The sequence below is a fragment of the Delphinapterus leucas genome, chromosome 9 (genome assembly GCF_059928025.1).
Source record: "Delphinapterus leucas isolate spDelLeu-1000000601 "Yukka" chromosome 9, BTC_Dleu_Yukka2, whole genome shotgun sequence".
Taxonomy (NCBI): domain Eukaryota; kingdom Metazoa; phylum Chordata; class Mammalia; order Artiodactyla; family Monodontidae; genus Delphinapterus; species Delphinapterus leucas.
This window is the reverse complement of record NC_143137.1, coordinates 13,730,452-13,753,066: the sequence shown is the minus strand read 5'-3', so window position 1 is coordinate 13,753,066 and position 22,615 is coordinate 13,730,452. Positions and strand designations below refer to the sequence as shown.

The 22,615-nt window shown below is 42.8% G+C and overlaps 1 protein-coding gene across 5 annotated transcripts in view; it reads right to left on the bottom strand.

Annotated features, from left to right (window-relative positions):
• Positions 1–665, bottom strand: part of KDM7A (lysine demethylase 7A) — an 80,780-nt gene extending 80,115 nt beyond the window's left edge. For 2 of the 5 annotated variants that reach the window (XM_089917321.1, XM_022579766.3), the window contains exon 1: positions 384–665. In XM_089917321.1, coding sequence (XP_089773447.1) covers positions 384–577 — 194 coding nt within the window. In that variant the 5' untranslated portion in view covers positions 578–665. The remainder of the gene's footprint in view (positions 1–383) is intronic. The other 3 variants (XM_022579761.3, XM_089917322.1, XM_089917319.1) reach the window with 2 other exon arrangements.
• Positions 666–22,615: the final 21,950 nt, after the last annotated feature.

The following is a 22,615-nucleotide window of genomic DNA, read 5'->3' as shown; positions in this document are numbered from 1 at the left end:
CGGGGCGGCGGCGGGCTGCGGGTGCGGCGAGGGGCGGCGGGCCGGGCCGGCGCTCCGCCCGCCGCCTCCGCCGGCGCCTACCCCGGCCGCGTCCCCTCGCCCCGGTCTCCTCCTGCCAACTTCTCGGCTGGTCCCCTTTGTTCCCGTTTGTTGTGGCGACTCTTCGCCCGGCCGGGCGATCCCACCAGCCCCCGTAGCCCGCCCGGCGCCCGGCGAGCCCGGGGCCCCGCGCGCCCCGCTGCCCGGGCCGGGGGATCGGCGCCGGGGCCCCTCGGCGCTCGGCGCGGCGGCCGGGCGGAGGGCGGCGCGGGCGGCCGGAGCGGCGAAGGCGGCGGTTGGCCGGTGGCCGGCGGCGGCGGCGGGGCTAGAAGGGGTTTATTTACCTGCCGTGGAACCAGTCCTTGCAGATATCGCACTCGATCATGAAGCGGTTCACGTCGTACGGCTGCCGGCACACACAGTACACCGGCGGGGGCGGTGGGGGCGCCGAGGCCCGGCCCGGAGCCGCTACCGACACGGCTGCCGCGGCGGCTCCAGCTGCTGCTCCCGCGGCCACCGCCGCCGCCGCTCCGGCCATCTTTAAAAAACACACACACGCTCGCTCGCTGCTCCGCTCGCCGACTGGAGCGAGCGCAGCCGCCAGCCAGCGCCGCCTCCTGCAGCAGCCGGAGCAGCAGCCGCGGCCGCGGCGGCGGCGGCGGCGGCGGCGGCGGCGGCGGCGGCGGTGCCTCAGTGCGCGCGCGCGAGGCCACAGCCGGGCGCTGGGTGGCGGAGAGGGGGCCGCGGACGGCGGGCGGCGGCGCGCGCACGACGCGCGCACGACGCGCTTGGTCCCGGTCCGGCTCCTTCCGGCGCTCCGCGCGGGGCCGTGCGTCTCGCGCACGTCGTCCTGCCGCCGGCGCGCGCGCCGCGTTCCTCTCGCGTCAGCCCGGCGGAGGGACAGGCTGAAGGGCACGCGGGGCGGGGGAGGCGGAGGGAGGCAGAGGCTCCCTGAGGACACGCGCGGTGGCGCGGCGAGCGCGGCTCCGGGAGGAGGACAGCGGGCGCGTGCGAACAGCCGGCTCCGGCGTTTCTAAGTGAACGCAGGGGCCGGGGAAGTTACTGCGCAGTGAAAAGCGGCGCACGCTGCGTCTGTGCTCTGGCTCTCCGAACCGAGGAAATTAGAGCCCCGCCAGGGCCACCTCCCGACCGGGGGAGAATCTTAAATCAATTAGCAGCCGCCCCGCGACCTCCGTGGGTCCGAGCCTAGGATTAACAGCACAGCGAGCAGGTTATGCCCTGCTGTGGGGCAGGAGTGTGCTGGGGAGTCATTCAAACTTCCAAAACGTCCCACCCGAATTCCCACCGACCGGCCAGGAAATTAGTGTTGATGGAACCACTGGTGGGTGAAGGAGGTTGTTTCCAAGAGGAATTCATTTAATGGCTGTGAGCCGAGAGGGACCAGCCTTGAAATGTGGGTGGAGGAAGGACCAGAGAGGAACCCGGCATGTTTATAAACAACACGACTTAGATGCGAATATTTTCATGTTCCCAGTTTGGAAGATAAGGATAAAATTCTAAATGACAGTGACACCTCGGAAAGGGACTACTACAAAAACCAGATAATACGGTACTTGGCACATAATTAGGCCACTAATAAAATATATTTGAATGAAAGATGAGATTGATAAGAATAAAAACAGCTAACATATCGAATAAAAATAGATTGCCTTGTTATAATTACGCGAATTGGAAGGGATGTTAAGAATTATGGAATCACAGAACATTGTAAATCAACTATACTTCAATAAAATTATATATATATACATGCATATATATAGGAATTATGGAATCAGATATTTGTAGCTAAATTTCGCAAGCATTTCTGTCGTTGGTAAAATCCCTATAGCTCCCGTCTCATTCAGCCCCAGGGAGAGAACCACTGATCTAGTCTAGCCTTTTTTTTTTTTTTTTTAATTTACTTATTTATTTTTGGCCGCGTTGGGTCTTCGTTGCTGTGCGAGGGCTTTCTCTAGTTGCGGCGAGCAGGGGCTACTCTTTTGTTGCGGTGCGCGGGCTTCTCACTGCTGTGGCTTTTCTTTGTTGCGGAGCATGGGCTCTAGGTGTGCGGGCTTCGGTAGTTGTGGCACATGGGCTCAGTAGTTGTGGCTTGCAGGCTCAGTAGTGGTGGCGCACGGGCTTAGTTGCTCCGCGGCATGTGGGATCTTCCCGGACCAGGGCTCGAACCCATGTCTCCTGCATTGGCAAGTGGATTCTTAACCACTGCGCCACCAGGGAAGTCCCTAGTCTAGCCTTTTTATAATTGAGAAAAGTAATTAACTTGCCTAAAATCTCAGATCTGGGCTTGAGCTAAAGTTTTTAAGTGTCTTGGTTCTACAACCAGTCCTTTTTCTACCACACCATTGCTTGTCACATATTTTGCAGGAAAAGAAACACCTAGAAGTCAGAGTTGACCACAGAGGGAATGAGTTCGAAACATATTTCTACTGGTGAAAAAAGAAAAGTTACTGTAACTCTGGCATATGTTTAGAGGCATCCTGGATTCAGGTAGTGAAAAGAGCCTTACATTCAGACCCTGCTTTGTAGAAGCTGTGTGACCTTGGGCAAGTCACTCCATTTCTCTTGAATTAGATCCTTGAAGATCTCCTCAAAGAAAAATTATAGATAATAATATATTCCTTAACTACCTCACAGAGGCTTTATCAAAAGCAGAAGAGATCATGTATTTTTAAAAGTACACTGTAGAGGATGTGTGTTGTCATGGAAGTGCAGGCAGTGAAAGCTATCATGTTGGAGTTGGGGTGAGAAGGGTATCCACACAGGGACGTGCCCTGGTAGGGGGTGTTCTCAATGCTGGAAGGGCCACCTGACCCTGGGATATCACCATGGGTGGAGTGAGGAAGGCGGTCAAGCAGAGGAGGAGGCAGCAGTGGTGTTGGGAGATTGGTTATGAACAAGAGGATTGATCCATTAAGTAAATATATTAAGGAAAATAGGAGCCAATTTCTCACTGTTGAGGAAGAGATTACAAATATAGAAAGAAAACTAGAATGAATCTTTCGGTAGTGAACTGGTAATGGAGGTATCAATCTATTTCTATTTATAGAAATAAATATAGGTGTATAAGTACATGCACACTCTGTCCACTGAGAGGGTCTGGGGCACAACAAAATGATGAGTATATCTAGCCCAGATCTTGCCTTCTAAACACCATTCTCTTCATTTTTCTTCTTGGGAAAACGGCTGATTCCAGGACTGGAGAAGAGAAGTACAGGATGAGACTAGAGCCCCTAGTTGTGCCAGAAAAAAAGGGCATGTGCAAAGAATAATGGGGCATGTCAAAAGGACACAGGCCAACTTGTGTCCCAAATCTGGGACAAAATAAAAAATAATGTATTTAAACACATTGAATAACATAGGAAACCATACAGATGTAAATAACACAAATTGAAAGTTTGAAAAGGACTGGAATATTTGCAAAGTTTCAAAGTATCTCCCCATCAAATTCTTACTAATTACAAAGACAATTAAAGTAACTTTACAGTGGAGAAGTCTGGCAAGCACCATCTTAATCAAGGGATCAAGGGCCATCAGTAATGGGACAAATCAGAATCATGCACCACCTAATAGGATCCAGTGAGCATACTAGCATCACTTCTGTGTATTTTTGCCTGGTCCACTTAGTTAAGTCTCCAGTTTGGAAACACAGCTAGTTTCAAAGGCACATCAAAAAATCAGCAAGAATAAGAACACTATAAGGCATACAAATCTGTAAGGAAAGGTTAGAAAATTGTAAACACAAAGATTTGACCTGGAGAAGAAAAGAATGAAGGCTAGAACTCTGAATAATGCCAAAATTTTAGTGACAATCTCCATGCCTAGTAATTAAGAGCATGTGTTTGAATTCCACAATCTACTATCTCTGTGACAACTTACTAACTGTTGGGTTTTAGTTTTCTCATTTTAAGGGGTGATAAGAATATCTACCTCACACAGTTAGGTGCATTAAATGAGATAACAAAATGCAGGTCACAATTCTTAGTACATAGTAACCCATATAGCTATTAGCTATAATTATGAGTAATTATTTTACTTGTTTATTAATAATAATAAGACTGAAGAGCACCTAGAAAGTTACGAGGGAAGGCTAGGAGAGTATTATTACAAAAAAGGGGGAAGAGAATTTCAGAAAGAAAATATCCTGAGGGAGGGATACATTAGGAGATTGGGACTGACATATACACACTACTGTATATAAAATAGAAAACTAATAAGGACCTACTGTATAGCACAGGGAACTCTACTCAATACTCTGTTATGGCCTATATGGGAAAAGAATCTAAAAAGAGAGTGGGGGGCTTCCCTGGTGGCGCAGTGGTTGAGAGTCCGCCTGCCAATGCAGGGGACACGGGTTCGTGCCCCGGACCAGGAAGATCCCACATGCCGCGGAGCGGCTGGGCCCGTGACCCATGGCCGCTGAGCCTGCGCGTCCCGCAACGGGAGAGGCCACAACAGTGAGAGGCCCGCGTACCACAAAATAAATAAATAATAAAATAAAAAGATAGTGGGTATATGTATTTGTATAACTGATTCACTTTGCTGTACACCTGAAACTAACACAACAATGTAAATCAACTATACTCCAAGAAAATCTTGAGGAGAGACACCCAGCTCCATGTCAGCATTGGTTGGCAACGACTGTGGAGATACCTCTCTGCCTTTCTCCTTTGCAGGTACCTACCATACATCTTCCTTAATTTTCATATCAAATTGAAGTCACTCTGTGGATTGTTTTTAACACTCCACTTGTCCATAAACCCTCATTTCTTTAAAAAGAAATGTTTGCTCCAGCCTAACAACTCTGCTTCCCACTACTACCAATACTGGTCTATCTCCATGACCATGTCTGCTATTCCCTTCCTCAGCATTCCCTCTCCTTCCTTTTTCTTCAAAACACTGTTCATGACTTCCCCAATGCAGGGGACACGGGTTCGAGCCCTGGTCCGGGAAGATCCCACATGCCGCGGAGCAACTAAGCCCGTGTGCCACAACTACTGAGCCGGGGCTCTAGAGCCTGCGAGCCACAACTACTGAGCCCATGCTCCACAACTACTGAAGCCTGCGTGCCTAGAGCCTGTGCTCTGCAACAAGAGAAGCCACCACAATGAGAAGCCCGCGCACCTCAATGAAGAGCAGCCCCCCTCGCTGCAACTAGAGAAAGCCCGCACGCAGCAACGAAGACCCAACGCAGCCAAAAATAAATAAATAAAAATTTACAAAAATAAAGAAAGGAACATGGTAGAATCAGAGCACTGGGAAGGTGGGTTTTGAACAGTGTTTTCTTTTTTGTTTGTTTTTTTAATTAATTAATTTTTATTTTTGGCTGCGTTGGGTCTTCGTGGCTGCACGTGGGCTTTCTCTAGTTGTGGTGAGCGGGGGCTACTCCTCATTGCGGTGCGTGGGCTTCTCATTGCCGTGGCTTCTTGTTGCAGAGCACGGGCTGTAGATGCGTGGGCTTCAGTAGCTGTGGCACACGGTCTCAGTAGTTGTGGCTCACGGGGCTCTAGAGCGCAGGCTCAGTAGTTGTGGTGCATGGGTTTAGTTGCTCCGCGGCAAGTGGGGTCTTCCCGGACCAGGGCTTGAACCAGTGTCCCCTGCACTGGCAGACGGATTCTTTTTTTCTTCTTCTTTTTTTAACATCTTTACTGGAGTATAATTGCTTTACAGTGGTGTGTTAGTTTCTGCTTTATAACAGTGAATCAGCTATACATATACATATATCCCCATATCTCCTCCCTCTTGTGTCTCCCTCCCTCCCACGCTCCCTTTCCCACCCCTCTAGGTTGTCACAAAGCACCAAGCTATGTCTCTCTGCTATGTGGCTGCTTCCCACTAGCTATTTATTTTACATTTGGTAGTATATATAAGTCCATGCCACTCTCTCACTTCGTCCCAGCTTCCCCTTCCCCTTCCCCATGTCCTCAAGCCCATTCTCTATGTCTGCATCTTTATTCCTGTCCTGGCAGGCAGATTCTTAACCACTGTACCACCAGGGAAGCCCATAACATGTTCCTTTCTATAAGTAAAATTTAATTTGCTATTACTTGTGTGCTCCTCAGGTCTTCAGTCAGTGCCTATACTTTTTTTTTCCTAGAGGATATTTACTTTTCTTCTTACAGATTCAGAAACAGAAGGCGCTTGTTTCCGAAACGCTATCCATACTTGAAGAAAAAACAGAATCATTAGAAAAAAATGTTAACAAAAGAAAGGAAATGGTAGAGTATTTAGCTGTAGATCTGGTCACTTCTTTGGTGAAGAAAGTTATAGACTTTTGGCCTATGCAATGCAATTTGAGGATCCTGAAAGAAATTACCCACCCCAAGTGGTTTTCTTTATCGGTCTGCCAGGGTGCATAAAATTCCCACTTTTACAGTCATCCCTTCAAGGTGGGGTAGAGGGTCCTGAGCAAATACAGATATACCAAGTGTGAGAGGTATCCCACTGATGGTGATTTCTGTGGAACACTAACACCCACAGTAAGAAATATCCTGGGGGTGGGATGAATTGGGAGATTGGGATTGACATGTATACACTGATGTGTATAAAATGGATGACTAATAAGAACCTGCTATATAAATAAATAAATAAAATTCAAAACTTAAAAAAAAAAAGAGAGATTCTGGGGACTGAAGGTTTCCATAGTCAAGTAAGTTTGGACAAGGCTACATACTGTGACTTCTGCAGTTAAAAGAAAAAAGAAAAGAAAAGAAAATCTGGAGCCTCTGTAATTTTGACTCTGCATCTCCCAAAATCATTTGACCTCTTAATGTGTTGAAGTTTTCTTTTCTCATAATAACTATTAATGTCCCACAGGATAAACGTATTCTGGGAACGCTACCTTGAACCACTGACATGTCTTAAATGATAGTGGTTTGCTCTTGTGTAGCACTTTATGCTACTTGATCCTCACAATAGCCTGTTCAGCAGATTAACTAGAGTAAGCAGGGAACAGCCTGCTTCAAGTTGTAGGAGAAGATAGAAAATTTGATTTTACAGAGCTGAAGGGAAGAGGAAATGTCTGGTTAGAAAACATCACCTGGACTTCTCTGGTGGCACAGTGGTTAAGAATCCGCCTGCCAATGCAGGGGACATGGGTTCGAGCCCTGGTCCGGGAAGATCCCACATGCCGCGGAGCAACTAAGCCCGTGCTGCACAGCTACTGAGCCTGCGCTCTAGAACCCACGTACCACAACTACTGAGCCTGCGCTCCACAACTACTGAAACCCGCGCGCCTAGAGCCCGTGTTAAAAAAAAAAAAAGGAAAAAGGGATGGGGAACAGGAGAGAGGAGGAACACTGTTTTAGATAAAAGTCTTAAGAAAATAACCAAATATAAATAGGTAGATAGATGATGGATGATAGATAGATAAAGGACATATTACTCAGCCATAAGAAAGAATGAAATAATGCCATTGCAGCAACATGGATGGACCTAGAGATTATTATACTAAGTGAAGTAAGCCAGACAGAGAAAGACAAACATCATATGATATCGCTTTATATGTGGAATCTAAAAAAAAAAACATACAGATGAACTTACTTACAAAACAGAAATAGACGACAGGCATAGAAAACAAACTTATGGTTATCAAAGGAGAAGGGATAAATTAGGAGGTTGGGATTAATAGATACACACTACTGTATATAAAATAGATAACCAACAAGGACTTACTGTATAGATCAGGGAACTATCCTCAGTATTTTGTAATAACCTATAAGGGAAAAGAATCTGAGAAAAAATATATATATACATATATCTGAATCGCTTTGCTGTACACCTGCTGTTCACAACATTGTTAACCAACTATACTTCAATAAAAAGAAAAGAAAAGAACTAAATATAATTTACGAACTTTGATCCTGATTCAAAAAAATCTAGAAAATACAGTTTGGGGGATAATTGGGGACATCTTAATATAACGTGGGTATTAGATGACATTAAGTATACATTAATTTTCTTTGCTGTGTTACAGTATTGTGGTTTTGTAAAAGAATGTCCTTATTTTTAGGAGACACATGCTAAGGCTTGAAAGGTAAAGCATTATGATGTCAGCATTTGCTTCGAAAGGCTCAGCAAAAAAAAAAAAAAAGAGGAAAAGAAAGATGGAGATGAATGAAGCAAATACAATAATATTAACAATTGCTGAATCTAGGTAATGACGTGTATATGAGTGTTCATGGTACTAGCCTTTCAGCTTTTCTGTATTTTTGTAATTTTCCATAAGTTTAAAAGTCTAACCTTTCCTGAGTCTGTTCTGAAGTTAAATAAATGATATTTTTGTAGTGGATAATACCTTCTAGAGTTACACCTGTCTTTCATAAATCAAAGTGCTATGCGATTATTATTTTGTTTAAGCTTCACAACCCAAAGGGTTATGAAATAAGAGGTAGAATTTGACCCTTCTGAAGAGGAATAGGGAGTGGCACATTTTACAGAGAAAGTTTCCTAAATGCTCCTAATGCTGTGTCCCCACCACTCCACCCCTTGTCTAATGAGATGATGTTACTCACGGGCGTGTGCCCCACGTGTTGATAACCACTCTGTTAGACTAGTCTCCATACAAAAACCTCCACCCGTGGGACTCCCCCAGTGGTGCAGTGGATAAGATTCTGCGCTCCCAATGCAGGGGGCCCGGGTTCGATCCCTGATTGGAGAACTAGATCCCACATGCATGCCACAACCGAGTTTGCATGCTGCAACTAAGGAGCCCACATGCCGCAACTAAGGAGCCCACATGCCACAACTAAGGAGCCCGTGAGCCACAAATAAAGAGCCCGCCTTCTGCAACTAAGACCCGGTACAACCAAATAAATAAATAAATACTTTTTTTAAAAAAGAAAAGCTCCACCTGTGCCCCACTCTAACCATGAGGAAAAACATCAGGCAAATTCCAATAAAGAAGCATTTTACAAAATACCTGAGAAGTACTCCCCAAAACTGTCAAGGTCATGAAAAACAAGAAAAGCCTGAGAAACTGTCTCAGCCAAGAGGAGCCTAAGGAAACGTGACAATTAAATGTAATGTAGTGTGCTAGATGGGATCCTGGAAAAGAAAAAGGACATTAGGTTAAAACTAAAAAAAAAATGAATAAACCATGAGCTTTAGTTAATTATGATGCATCAATATCAGTTTGTTAATTGTAGCAAATGTATTGGACAAGTGGAGGATGTTAATAATAGGGGAAACTTGGTACCTGCGTATGGGAATTCTATATTATCTTCTCAATTTTTCTGTTCTTTCAGGGGCCTAGAGCTTAGAGGTATCCCATAATCACAAATGCTTTGCGTTTGTTATTATTTTGGTCTATCAAAAAGTTCTTGTGGGGCTTCCCTAGTGGCGCAGTGGTTGAGAGTCCGCCTGCCGATGCAGGGGACGCGGGTTTGTGCCCTGGTCTGGGAAGATCCCACATGCCGCGGAGCGGCTAGGCCCGTGAGCCATGGCCGCTGAGCCTGCGCGTCCGGAGCCTGTGCTCCGCAACGGGAGAGGCCACAACAGTGAGAGGCCCGCGTACCGCAAAAAAAAAAAAAAAAGCTCTTGTGTACATTACCTACAAAATCTCCATGTTTCAATTACCAACCCATTTACTAAAAAATAGTTACAGGGGACACTAGATCATGGTTTCCCATTCTGAGTTCTTTGGTACTTCGATGCAGTTGGAGATGATGCACCTGGTGGGGTGAGCAACATGTTATTAACAGTGATTCAGTCTGGAAACTTATGCATGTCTGGGTCTGTGTGTATTGTGTACTTGTTATTAGCCCGAGAGGTTGGCAAAATTTTTAAGTATGTATTCATCCATTCATTTATTATTGAGTGTCTACTCCATACATCTGGTAGTTGCTAAGAACACAAGAATAAAAGACACATCCCCTGTCCTCAGTGGGCTCTTACCATAAAAGAGATAAACAAGCAAATATAAAATTCTAACATAATATGCTAAGAGTTTTGATGGAGAAAAACACAAAGAGCTGTGGCAGCACATAGGAAGGACATCTAACCTGGACTGGGGTTGATCAGGGAATGTTTAGTCCAAAAGGACAGACAAATATTGAAATAAATTCTATGTCCTTCACCATCCTTATTTATGAAATAGTAAAAATTTTACTTTCCAAGCAGTATAAAGAAGTTTCACTCCCACCTCAAGTAGAAGTGGGAGGTGTGTGTGTGTGTGTGTGTGTGTGTGTGTGTGTGTGTGTGTATATATATATATATATATATATATATATACATGTTTTTGGTTTTTCAGGTTATAAGAAGCAAACCAAATAATCAAGGTGGTACTTACTAGTAATGAGGCTGGGGTGTGTATCTTTAAAGGGGACTGAATGAGAGGCAGTGGCAAAAATTTCTCGTATAACAACAACACCAAACACTTATTAAGCATTCAAGGTGGTGTGTTTAGCAATGCTATAAGTATAAAGAAAAATTTAATAAATAGAAAAATTTGATAAATAGAGAATTATGGACACGTTCTTCTTTTTTTTTTTTTTTGGCCATGCCACACGGCTCGCAGGATCTTAGTTCCCCAAGCAGGGATTGAATCCGCACCCTCCGCAGTGAAAGCACCAAATCCTAAACACTGGACCACCAGGGAATTCCTCAGTGGACAACTTCTTAATAAATTTTGTTTGCATCCTTATTTCAGAGGTGATTCCTCCTTGTTTGTGATTGATGCAGTTAGCAGTCACTCCTAATGATCAATAAACAAATATTTTTAAAATGCAAAGAATCTCTTTCAAATTGAACCCAAATGACAAGTAATTCTTTTGTGACCTGAAAATTGCAGCACGAATATATATGTAATAAGTTTGGATATTGTTCATTGTCTTTGAATTCTTCATATATGACTTATAAATCTTTTGCCTATGGATAACTAATTTACAACCTATTAAGTCTGTAGATTTAATTAAATTGTGAGTCCTGCCTCTTAATTTTATTGCCTCACATATTTATTCTTTTATAGGTTGTAATTAAGAAATTAACATTAAAACCAAAATGGGTTTTAAGTTTAAGTTTTGTTTTCTAATTGCACAAAAGCTACAAAATACTACTAAATAACTTTCTTCATAGTATTAGAGATAGAGTTTAGAATTCCCAGCTATCTTTTCCTTAAGTACTTAAAAATAGGAATTAATGTATAGTCAGCCTGAATATGTAGGGCCAGTCATGGGAAAGAAGCTTATATTCTCTTATGTTTCAGGAAAAAATAGCTTTAAAGATGATTTTTAACAAAAATACTAAAAAGAATTACCTTAGAAAAGAATTACCTGCAGAAACAAAAGTAAGTTTGGTTAATAAGATTTTACTGAGGTCTGTTTCATATAAGGCAGTATACTGGATGCCATGAAGAAAATGAAAGAAATGTATAAATGGTTCCTGTTTTAAGAAACTTATAATTTACAAGAGTAAAAAAATAGTGAGCAAAGAGTTAATCATGTGGTACACAGGCAGCCCTGAAAATCCAAGATTTTCAAAGGACGTGGTGAAAAGAACATTCAGTCAAGAACAAACACAGAATTTCAGCACAGATTTGTATAAAAGCTGTGAGGAAGACCAAAGCCTAGGATGAGCTGGGCCTTGCCAAAAGAAATTCAGGACAACTAAAAGGACTCTTTAATCTATATTTAGAGTGAGAAAAAGAACAAGGAAGGTGTAGGCATGATGGTAGGGGCGGATGGCGTAATATTGACAGATGATAAAGCAAAATTCTCAACATCTATTTAATTTTCATCTCTTATCAGAAGATGTCTTTGGAGCTAGAAAATAGTCTCTGCCAAAAAAAAAAAAAATGGTATGTGAAACTATGTATGGATTTGACCCACTTGTTTGTAGCAGCATGGGAAGATTAGAAAGGTTCTCTATTTGAAACTAGATTTAGCTTATTGAGTGGGCCAGAGGGAAGTATCAAAGTACAGGAGAGGCGGAGGCAGGTGGTTCTAGAGACACAGATCCAGGTGCAGATGCATGATGGATCAGTTTATCTACCGGAAATGGGAAAACCAGATGACAATGCAAAGAAAGCTGTTGGTGGTAGGACCAGAAAGACAAGGTAGCAGAGAATGGAATCTAGAGCTAGTATTTATATACATATAAAACAACCTTAATGAGAGTAGTATTTTGATCCTTGGACTTTTCTAATGTGGAAAATAGGACAATTGCTAAGGCTATGCTGCTAGCAAGAGGAACAGGTGAGATTTGACCCCAGGTCCAAATGACTTCACAGTCTCTTTCCTCTGTATGCTGAAGATAGCCCAATAATATGGAATCCCAAGGATAATAAACTTAAAAGTCAAAGGCACCCATTGGCATCAAGGAAGTCTGTGAGCAGCTATGAGGGCTCCTGTCTTGGGATTGGAGTTTAGGAGTTGGGTGACCTTCTCTGGGCAAAGAGACTGGCAGGAAGAAAGTTAGGTACTAGGCCTATGTGATCTTGGATATATCAAAAGGATGACCTGTCACAGGGACTACGACAGAGGCCAGGAATTAGAAATACAATTCAAGGAAGGATGACTTGTTGCTGAGCTGCTTAAGTACTTCCTGCTAAGATGCACGTGCAACTGGTAGAATGGTAAAGGGAAATCCCAGGATTGTAACTGAGCAGAAGGCCAGGAGAGCAACCTGTCAGATGAGAAAGGAGGACAGAAGGACAGGAAGACAAGAGGAAGGTTTCCAGGGACTAAAAAATAATGAAACTGACAAGTTGCTTGAAATGATCTTTTTAACATTAGAACAAAAAACTGATGACAGACATAGTTGCTCATTGGGGCCAATTAAAATTAATGAGTAAGCACTTAGAAAATAAGCAAATTAAAATAGAAGTTTATTTATTTATTTATTTACTTTTAATTTATTTTTTTGGCTGCTCTAGGATACTAGTTCCCCGACCAGCAACTGCACCCGGGACCTCAGCAGTGAAAGCACGGAATCCCAACCACTGGACCGCAGGGGAATTACCAAGCTGATTTTAACTTTAGGACAAACTAAAGTTGTGAGAGAAAGGAAACAATCAGAGTACACTATGGGGTTCTATAGTGAATCCTATTTAAACTCTGATTATTGATTTTTTTTTTTTTTTTTTTTTTTTTTTTTTGCAGTACGCGGGCCTCTCACTGTTGTGGCCTCTCCCGTTGCGGAGCACAGGCTCTGGATGCGCAGGCTCAGCGGCCGTGGCTCACGGGCCCAGCCGCTCCGCGGCATGTGGGATCTTCCCGGACCGGGGCATGAACCCGTGTCCCCTGCATCGGCAGGCGGACTCTAAACCACTGTGCCACCAAGGAAGCCCCTGATTACTGATTTTTTAAAATTGTAATATAACTGTATTTAGAAGATGGAAAGAACAGAAGAGGGGGAGGATGGATTGAAAGAGTTAAATCCTCAATAACAATAACAGGAAGTCAATAGGTAATGTCCAAAATTGATAAATAGTCATATAAGTATTTTATTTAGAAATATGGAGTTAAATAACAGAAAAGTGGTTAAAAGAGTTCAAAGTAGTTGCCAGTAGAGGATGGGCCTGGATGGCATGGAGGTGGGGAGCAAAGGTAGAGCAATGACAGCAGAGGACTGCTTTTTTCACTGTAAGTCATTTCGTACTATTTGATTTATCACTTACATCCTTGTATTATTATGAAAAAATTGCTAACTTTTTAAAAGCAGGTGGGATTTGATTGACTGAAAAAGGGAAAGGGGAACCACACCCAAACTAATTGTGGATCTTCCCAAGAAAGCTTCAGAGAAGCTTCAAGCTCTAGTCAATATAGTTAAAGACAAGGAGTGAGCCGTGGGACAATCATCAGATAACTCATTAAAGAACTTCTGAACCACCTGGAACAGGTGTACCCTCCCCTTTCCTCCTCAGACACGGAGTTGCTGGCGGCAGCAGCCTTGCCCTAGGCCAATAGTTGTCAGAGTACTGGGCTTGTTTTCAGGCTTGTTAAAACCCAGATTGCTGAGCCTCACCCCCAGAGTTTCAGTAGGTCTAGGGTGGGGCAGAGAATTTGCATTTCTAACAAGTTCCCAGGTGATGTTTAGGCTGCGGCTGGTCTGGTAACACACTGAGAACCCCTGATCTAGGCAGAAGCTAGAACTGCTCTCTAAAGACAGTGGGCAGCATGCCTAAGGAGGGGTCCTAATAAGGGTACTGAGGGCTGAGAGAGAAATGCAGCAGAGCTTAGGTAACTCCAGGCCTCCACAACAGACGCCAGGAAAAAGAAGGAAGAGAAGAAGGAGTAAAAGATAAGGACAGAAATACACTGAGCTGCTCTTTTCCCAGAATAAAGCCCTTCTTCCTTTGATAAATGAGAAGTCCCCCAACCTGCGGGCCTGATACTCACAGACCTGATCTGAATGCCTGTAAGCACTCCCTGGCCCACCTACCTAAAACTCACACAGTAAGGGCTCCCATTCAAGGAAGAACCATGTGGATAAACTGCAGAAAAAGCCCAAACCAGCTCATACTAATAAAGAGAAATGTGTATTATAAATGTGAAGGGACAAAAAGGCATGTGAGGAAAATCAACGGTGTAAAAGAGAAGGACTAATGTGGAAAACAAACACACAAAGAAACAACAACTCACCCTAGAGGAAGCATAATTCACGAACACAAGAGAAATATACCTTTTTCTTAATTCTAATGAGTAGCCTCAGAGAAAGTTGAGAGCAAATTTCAAGAAAAAAGAGTAAGCTGCTATGAAACAGGAACCTTCATAGCTCCTTCAGAATTCCTCACAGAGTTTGAGGAACCTAAAAATTATGACTATTAGAGTAAAAGAAAAAAAGTGAAGGAGTGAAATAATGAATGAACAAAGCTAAAGGCCAAATTAGTGATCTGGAAGATAAACCTAAGGACATCTCCCAGAACATAATGCAAAAAAGACAAGCAAATAGGAGATATGTGAGGGAAATTGAGACACAGAAGATGAAGAAAGTCCAATATTTATCAAATGGAAGTTCTGCAAGGAAAGAAAACAAAGAGGGGAGAAAAATCAAAGAAACAATAAGGAGAAAATCCCCTAAGCTTAGGAATGAAATGAATTATTTCAGATTAAAAGGGCCCACTGAATGCCAAAGCAAAGCCGTTATAATGAGACCCACAGGGAGGTGTCCTTGGTGAAAATCCAGAATAAAATTCAGATTAAAATTTATGTATGTATGTATTTATATTCAAAGTTTCTAGAAAGAGAAAGCATGTTACCTGCCAAGGAATAAGAATCAGTCTGACTTCAGACTTATCAACATGGCTAGATGCTTGAATGTCTTCTAAGTGGGTCCAGGTTCATAATTTGTAGGGCTCAGAGAAAATGAAAATGTGGCATTCCATAAAAAATTATTAAGAATTTCAAGATGGTGACAGCAGAGACTTAAACCAAACAAGGGCCCTTTTAAGCACAGAGCCTCATTAATCTGTGCTTCCTTTATTTCAGGCCATTCTCGGCTTCCAATGCTTGTTGTATTTCATGCCACTCTCTTTCTTGGGGTGGACAGGTCTCATGCCAGTGAAGGCAGCCCTGCTTCCAGGTTCTGAGAAGCAAAGACTTTGAACCTAAAATCCTATACTCAGCCAAACTGTCAATTAAGTAGAAGTGCAAACAGATGTTTTTGGACTTGTAAGAATTTAGAAAATTTGACACCTACCCTATGTGAAAAAAGTATCTGAGTAGTTTTCAAAAACAAACAAACAAAAAACAAAAACCCCAGAGCTTCCAGAAAAACAAATCAAAGACTCCAAGAAATACAGTGGCTTGAAATACCAGAAACAGTGTTAGCTGAGAATGACCTAGAAGTAAAGGAAGTTTAAAAAATAGGGGATACATTAGGCATTGATGCATAAATAATTTTTCTTTAAGCTTCAAAGATTTAATGACATTGGATTACATTCCTTCCCTGCCAATCATTGTTGGTTCAGTGATGAATAATATTTAAATAATTATAATATTGTAATGGCTTTTTAAATGATTTTTATTTTTAGAATCAATCTATAGTCAAAACACAGAAAACGTTACCTATGGTCACAGAATGTAAATATTTTAAATCTTGATAATGTAAAAAAAAAAGTCTAATAAAGAAATGAGAGGCAGATGAGAAAAAAAGGAAATGAAAGTGTGCAAATTTCTTCATCTATCAGCAGAGAGTCAATAGGATCTGCCTGAATTTGATAAACCCAGAAATAAAGGTTTTAGTATTTTATGTGAAGTTGTAAGATATCCCACAGAAGAACTAAAGAACTGAAAGAACATATCTAATAAAAACTGGTTAGAGAAAGTAGGCAGCATTATAGATGTGTTAAATTCTTCATTTGCACAGCAAGGAATTAGTAGATACTTTCTACATTGATAAATCAGGAAAGAAAGTCATAAACAAATTATCTGGGGTTCTATAATAACCACCATAAAACGTAAAACAGAAAATCTTTACAATGGGGGCTTCTAAGGAGTGAGTCTTAGGGATCCATTTGGGGAAGGGAATGTGATGTTTATTTTCCATCTTATACTTTTATTTTATACTTTTCTGGATCGTTCTAATTTTGCTATGTGCATGCATTGTTTCTATAATTACAAGTCAGTTAAGCAAAAAAAAAGGCAACGAGAGAGAGAGGGATCAGTAGCAGCCATTACGGCTTGAACTTATCTTTCTTTCCTGGTTACTAGACTGGTAGATCACGGGAACTCACTACACCATGTCCCACTCCCTCTTCTAGGAGCCAGGGGTGCAGCAGTGAACTTTAAAATTAAAACAAAACAAGTAACTGAAAAAAAAAAACAAAAAAAACAAGTAACTGTCCTCATGGAACTTGCATCCTAGTGTAGGAAGCTGACATCCTAGGTGATAAGGTCTAAATAAACTTCAATTAAGGAAAGGCCAAGGGGATAACTGGGTGGTAGTTTTAGATTGAGGGAAGGCCTCATGAGAAAGTGACTAAATGACTAAGACGTGAAAGTGATGAGGGACTGGTCATCTGGCTACCTGGGGAAAGCATTCCAGACAGAAGAGCTAGTACAAAGGTCCTGGGGCAGGAATACACCCTGTAAGTTCCAGGAACAGCAAGGAGACCAGAGTGGCTGGAGTGGAGAAAGCAAAAGGGAGTGTTGTGGGGGCAAGAATATGAGAGAGGAAAGGGGATAGGAGCTAATATACCATCAAAATTTCCTTCTAACTATATGGGGCATTTATAATTCTATAAACTGCATTATCAAGCATATTCTTGACAGGCAAGAACTATCACTTCAACTAGGCATTGATGAGAACCAAATCACCTGTGTACAAATTTATATGCCTGATGAGTGAAAGAATTTTCCAGACTAGCTTCTGGCTCCATACATTTAAAAACCTAGTTTCTCCTCCTTTATTCACATGTTTCATATCAAATTACTAATTCTAACCCTGCATCTTCCTGACATGAAACATGGTGAATCAACAAAGTGGGCAATGGGAGTGTACCTGGTTCACAGTTGTGTGATGAAGCTGGTTCATTGTAGCTCACAGGAGTACATTGGTAGGTTTTCAGGAATTTGGTGAGTCAGTTGTTAAACAGAGACATTATTAAAAATTAAATAATATAAACTTCCAATTAAATAAATAATAATGAAACCAAAGATAATAAATACTCAACACTCATCATATTCCTATTATCTCACTATGTTTTACCATTACTATGCTCTTAAGGCTGTTTACATCTATTGAATCTGTATGATGCAAATACTACCTAATGGTGTATACTCTTCCCAACTCCACTTACAGTGATGTCACATTGACAGCTTGAAATGGGCCACGGTGGGAGTATTTACACCATAGAAATCGGCAAACTTTACAAATCCAGTTGCTAAACATTTACTAGTACACCACCACCTGGTAGCCATTCCTACCCCAGGACGGCTAGCCAGATCTGACTACAACCTATGTGCCTATGTTCCACAAAAACAAAAAATGAAACCCCAACTCAAATTTCCCTTAGCTGTGGCCACTCTCCCATCACTCAACAGGAGGAGAAGTGTGATGGAGAAGCAGTCGGAGTGGAAAGAGGCAGTGGTTTCAACCAACTGCAGTTAAAATATCTTTTGCAAATTTTTAAAAAACAAGATTATGTGAACACTTTGCTAGGGCACCTCCTCAGGCATTGGAGGAAGCTCCAAAAAGTTAAGGGCCCTGAAATGTAAACTCCATTAGCTTCATGGTAAATCTGCCTCTGCTCCAGAACTTTCTAGATGTTTCTACTGTCAACAATGGCTCCTGCCCAGGGCCAAATTTAGGGCTGGAGGCAAGTGGGGTGTGGGGACATCGAGAGCCCTGGCACCAGACACTTTCTCCATGCTCTTTTCTAGGACTGCCCAGTGGCTCTCGTGCACATGCTCTGGAAGTACTTTGCATTTCCCCTGCACTCTTTCTGTCTGAAAGCAATGCCCTTGTGGCATGTATTTCTTAGGCTTAGTTGCCACATCTGTATTAATTTGCTACGACTGCTGCAACAAAATGCCATAGACTGGGAACTGTAAACAGTGGAAATCATTTTCTCATGGTTCTAGAGGCTAGAAGTCCAAGATCAAGGTGTTGGCAGGACTGTTTTCTTCTGAGGCCTCTTTCCTTGGCCTGAAGACAAACATCCTCCTGCCTCTTCACATGGCTGTCCCTCTGTGCTCTCATGCTCCTGGTGCCTCTCTCTGTGTCCAAAATTTCCTCTTCTTATAAGGACACCAGTAAGACTGGATTAGGACAGACTCCAAAGACCTCATTTGAACTTAATCGTCTCTTTAAAGATTTTATCTTTAAATACAGTCACATTCTGAGGTACTGGGGGTTAGGACTTCAACAGCTGAATTGGAGGGGGAACACAATTCATCCCATAATACTATCCTCCCTGGAGACACTAAGCCTCAGAGTCTTATCCTAGCATTAATAATAAAAAGACTGCTAAAGGACCTGACCTATCAAGAAGGAAAATACAGCAGTAAGCATTTCAAAATCTATCACACTTACAGAATTATTCAATAGAGATCCATAGAGAATAGGGTCAGAACTAGGGCCAGTGCCTGGAAGCTACAGGGAAGCAGGTTTTAGTTTTGTGTGAAAGTGCTGTGCAGAAGTGGTTCTGCCTGGTACCCAAAGAACTCTCCATCACCTGATGCACTCAAATAGAACTCAGTTGTCAGAGAGAGGTGCCCGATCAGAAGCTGGAAAACTAGTCAGAGGGTATTCACACACCAGATAAGGTTTTGAATTAGATGACCTTCAAAACCCTACTAACCCCATATTCCCCAATTTTTTTCACAACCAAGATGGCAAACACAGCACTAGATTTAGCAAATCTCTTATTTAAAAAATGTAGAATAGGTTATAATTCAAAACATACTTCATAACTTAGAATTATGGCTAAGTAATTTTAAGTCATTTTCCTTTAACATTTTATCTGGGAAAGATCTGAAATGATTGAAAAGCAAAACAGAAACAAAATTTCCCAAGCTCCAAGATTTGAAATTCAAGAAAAAGATTCCAGATCTCAGCATGAAGTGATCCAAAATAGGCAATATAATTTTCACATCTCTTGGAAAAATACTGAGTCATATTGTCCACCCACATCTTACAAAAATAACAGAAGTCCAATGATTCAAGCAAGATACACTCTGCCATTGTCTGAAGGAAATATTTGAGTCATTCAGGAAAATGAGAAGCAAAGTTCTGTCAGTGACAAAAGTTTAAATTCCACGTCCCAAGGAAAATTTTGGAGTGAGGAATTCTTTCCAGCTTCAGACATGCTTTTTCCTCGTACCCTGGGATACCCGAGGGCCAGAAATCGCCCTCTGCCATGAGAACAACACAGAGCATTTGTTGAACAGGCAGAGCGCGGCCAGGAGTCCAGTGAGCAGTGACTAAGACTCGATAAATGGTCCCCAGGGAGAAGGTTAAACATCCTGGATGAAGGGTGCAAAAGTCTTGCTAGAGACCCTCACGACCCACAGGGCAGCTGGAGGCCACACCTCATCCACCCTCTGAACTCCCTTCCTCTCCCAGACTTCCTCTGTCTTTTTCTGGACTCAGAAGCCGCAGCCTAGCCCTCCACCCATGTCTGTATAACCCCTGCCCTCCCTCTTGCCAAGCCTGTTTGGTGCCTTATCCCCCTTCCTTGCTTGTACATCCTTGCTCTCCTGTTCCCCATTAACCCTTTTCTCTCCCTTCCTGCAAGCCCAGGTTTCCTTGAGCACTGCCTAGCAGAGGGTCTGATGGCAGTAACTGTCCAAGAAGTGTCTGACCTGGAGAAAATGACAACAAAGCCAGAGGGATTCTAAACAAGCTGTCACTCCTCTAGGAACTGATCTAGCCATCTCCTTCTTCCATGAGAACTTGGGTGCCTCTCTTTCCTCATTATCCATCATTATCCAATCCCTGGTATTCTGTTTGCATCATAAGGACTTCACTGAAATGCCTCCGTCACCCCCAGTCAAATGAATAAAAAAGAGTCTTTACCAGGCCCTATGAATTCTTTCTTTAAAAATGTTTCTCTCACTGACCCTCTCTCTCCCATCCCCTCCTTCCTTCCTACCACACACCTGGATTCTGGCAGTCCCCAGCCCCAGAATTTCTCCAAAGCTTTAGCTTCTCACTCCTTCAGTTCAGCTTGAGGCATCTTCCTAAAGTACCTCACTGATCCACACTGGCCTGCTCATGAAACTTCAGTGGATCCCCATCATCTCCTAAATGAATGAATGAATGAATATATATATGTCATATATATTCATATATGTATAAATATATGAATATATATATGTTGATATATATATATATGTCGATATATATATATCTTGACAAAGCCAAAAATCTGTAAGGTAAGCCGGCAGGCTGGAGACCCAGGAAAGAGTTGATGTTGCAGCTCAAGCCTGAAGGCAGTCTGCTGGCAGAATTCCCTCTTCCTTGGGAGAGACTGGTCTTTTTCTTAAGGTCGTCAACTGATTGTGTCAGGCCCACGACCCGCATTATGGAGAGCAATCTGCTTTCTCAAAGTCTACCCATTTAAACATTAATCCCATCCAGAAAATACTGCCTTAATACTGTCAGCTTGTGCTGCTATTTCAAATATCATAGACTGGGGCTTCCCTGGTGGCGCAGTGGTTGAGAGTCCGCCTGCCGATGAAGGGGACGCGGGTTCGTGCCCCGGTCCGGGAAGATCCCACATGCCGCGGAGTGGCTGGGCCCGTGAGCCATGGCCGCTGAGCCTGCGCGTCCAGAGCCTGTGCTCCGCAACAGGAGAGGCCACAACAGTGAGAGGCCTGTATACCACAAAAAAATAAAAAATAAAAAATCATAGACTGGGTAGCTTAAACAACAGACATTTACATCTCACAGTTCTGGAGGCTGGGAAGCCCAAGATCAAGGTTCTTGCCAATTCAGTTTCTGGTGAAAGCCTACTTTCTGGTTTGCAGATGGATGCCTTATCGCTGTAGTCTCATATGGCAGAGAGAGAGAAATCACCTCTCTCACATCTCTTCTGATAAGAGCACTAATCCCATCAGGAGGGCTCCACCTTCATGATGTAATCACCTCCCAAAGGCCCCACCTCCATATACCATCACATTGGGGATTAGGGCTTCAACACATGAATTTGGAGAGACACAAACATTCAGCCCATTGCAAATGCCTTCACAGAAACATCTAGAAATATCTGGGTGTTGTGGCCTAGCCACGTTGACACATGAAATTAACCACCATTAACCATCTCCAAACTCTGAGGTTGGCTTCCTCAACTCAAGACACCACTGAGCTCCACTTGGGTCTTCCTCCCTTTACTGCAAACTCTCCAGGTAGTGATCTGGGGGAAATTCATGGTGCTCCTCATTTGTTTCTATTCTTTCAGGTATTATTGTCTTGCACTGCCTGTTGTACCATGGCTGAAAAATATTGCTTCATATATTTTGCCTGGTTTTTAAATTGTTTTAGATGAGAAGGTAAATCTGATCTATGTTGCTCCATTATGGCTAGAAGCAGAAGTCTATCTCTGCATCATGCTATGAAGAGGGCTTTGTTCATCTACATGATCAATAATAGTGTAAAATAGCATTTTTGTTTTCTGATTTTAAAATGAGTCTGTTTATCACAGAAAAGTTTGTCACTACAGAAAAATACAAAGAAAAAAACAGTTCACACATAATCTCTTACATTTTGCTGTATAATCCTCCTCTCTTTATGAATACGTTTATGAATATTACTATTATCATTAGCTCGGTAAACACTTTTTTAAAAAATTAAATTTATTTATTTATTTTTGGCTGCGTTGGGTCTTCGTTGCTGCACACTGGCTTTCTCTAGTTGTGGCGAGTGGGGGCTACTCTTCCTTGCGGTGCATGGGCTTCTCGTTGCGGTGGCTTCTCTTGTTGGGGAGCATGGGCTCTAGGCGCGTGGGCTTCAGTATTTGGGGCACGGGGGCTCAGTAGTTGTGGCTCGCAGGCTCTAGAGCGCAGGCTCAGGAGTTGTGGTGCACAGACTTAGTTGCTCCGAGGCACGTGGGATCTTCCTGGACCAGGGATCGAACCTGTGCCCCCTGCATTGGCAGGCGGATTCTTAATCACTGCGC